Source organism: Egretta garzetta, unplaced genomic scaffold (genome assembly GCF_000687185.1).
Source record: "Egretta garzetta isolate BGI_Z169 unplaced genomic scaffold, ASM68718v1 scaffold627, whole genome shotgun sequence".
Classification (NCBI taxonomy): Eukaryota; Metazoa; Chordata; class Aves; order Pelecaniformes; family Ardeidae; genus Egretta; species Egretta garzetta.
The window spans coordinates 4,006-5,932 of NW_009260351.1; the positions used below are offsets into that span (position 1 = coordinate 4,006).

Consider the following 1,927-nt stretch of genomic DNA (forward strand, 5'->3'; position numbering starts at 1 on the left):
GGTAAAATGGCTCGCTGTTGTGTAAAATGGCTCGCTGTTGGGAGAAATGGCTCGCTGTTGGGTAAAATGGCTCGCTGTTGGGTAAAATGGCTCGCTGTTGGTCAAAAGGGCTCTATATTGGGCAAGATCCCTCATTCTTTGGCAAAATCATTAAATATTAAACAAGATTGCTGCATATTCAGCACCATCACCCTGTATTAGGCACCATCGCCCCGTATTTGGCACCATCGCCCCGTATTTGGCACCATCGCCCTGTATTCAGCATCATCACCCCGTATTCGGCACCATCGCCCTATATTTGGCACCATCGCCCTATATTCGGCACCATCGCCCTGTATTCGGCACAATCACCCTATATCACGCAGGGCCACCCTGTATTTGGCACCGCTGCCCCCTTTTCGGCCAAAAACCCCACCCTGTCTTTCACCAGAAGTCTCCCATGTTCCGCAAGCCCCTTCCACACCTGGCACCATCACCCCGTGTTCAGCGAGCCCGTGCCCTACGCAGTGTGAGCCACCTACGTTCAACGGCAGTCGCCCTCTCTTCGCCTATTCCTGCTCCTCACGGGGACAAACCCCAGTGGCGAAGCCGGGGACATCCCATGAGACCCCCAAAAACCCATTTCCAGTGTGAGCTTGGCTCAGTTTTTCTTCCTCCAAATAAATCCTGGGGGTTTCTGAGCTCAGTCACTGCCCAGTTTGTCCTACGTCGAAGCGAAGGCATTGGGCGCCTTCTCTTCTGGCACATCTTTAAGGCTGGGCCATGTGGAGGCACCAGAACCACCCCACTCTCCCTCCTCCAATGATTCAGGTGATTAATTAGGGCAGGTCGAACAAACTGAGCCTCATCCAATGGTGGGGCTGCAGGAGGGTTTGTAGCGTGGGATGTGACGGCGAAGGAGGGGAAGAATCACTCACCGGGATAATTTCCTTGGGTTTGTGTGTCAGTCGCTGTGGATGAAACCAAAGAAGATGGAGAAGTCCTTCTCGGATGCCGCCTAGCCCAACCCCTTGATGCCCCATGGAGGTTGTTCCCTACCCTCTTGCTTGCCCGGGCTTAAAAAAATATCAAGCCATGGTTTGGGGAGGGGGGGCAGGGGTTTGTGGGGTCACTCACCATCCCGCGAAATCCCGGGCTTTCCAGGCATCAACCACCTCACCGATGCTCCTCACAGTCCGGCCGTCAGGCAGCTTCAGGTCATCGCTGGGGTCACCATTGAAGTTGCCACAGGGAGCGCAGAGTTGGTTGACCAAGGCAGCCCCAACGGTCACCGTCACCTCCCCACTGGGGCTGAAGAGCACTTCCATCCCCGACGTATGGGAAATGGTGATGTTCCTCGCCACCGTGCTCAAGGAAATGGCTTTGGACACTGCAGCCGGCAAGTGGGTGAAAAGCCCATTCACCTGCAGCGAGGCCAGACACCGGGAACGGATTAAGAATGTCCCAGACTGCCCTGTAAAGATCCTACAGCGCAAAGATATCCTTGGGGTTGAACAGCCAAGGGCGTCCCAAGGAAGAGGAGATAAACCCCACCCAACTTCCATGTCTTTAATTACTCATAGAATCATGGAATCGATTGGGTTGGAGAAGACCAAGCCCAACATTTCCCCTAACCCTGCCATCCCACCACCAAACCCCGGCCCTCAGCACCGCATCTGCCCGGCTGTTAAATCTCTGAAGGGATGGGGACTCGACCCCTTCCCTGGGCAGCCCCTTCCAGTGCTTGACAACCCTTTCAGGGAAGAAATTTTTCCCAGTATCCAACCTAAACCTACCCTGGCACAACCTGAGGCTGTTTCCTTTTGTTGTATCACCTGGGAGCAGAGCCCACCCCCCCAGCTCCCCCCTCCTCTCAGGCAGTTGTAGGGAGCGATGAGGGCTCCCCTCAGCCTCCTCTTCTCCAGGCTGAACACCCCTACGTCCCCCA

General features: G+C 55.3%; 1 protein-coding gene across 1 annotated transcript in view; it reads right to left on the minus strand.

Moving 5' to 3' along the window:
* Positions 1–917: 917 nt before the first annotated feature.
* Positions 918–1,927, minus strand: part of LOC118452726 (IgGFc-binding protein-like) — a 21,626-nt gene continuing 20,616 nt past the window's right edge. The window contains exons 13-14 of the mRNA XM_035898425.1: positions 1,117–1,403; positions 918–950 (exon numbers count right to left, since the gene is read on the minus strand). Coding sequence (XP_035754318.1) covers positions 944–950; positions 1,117–1,403 — 294 coding nt within the window. The 3' untranslated portion in view covers positions 918–943. The remainder of the gene's footprint in view (positions 951–1,116; positions 1,404–1,927) is intronic.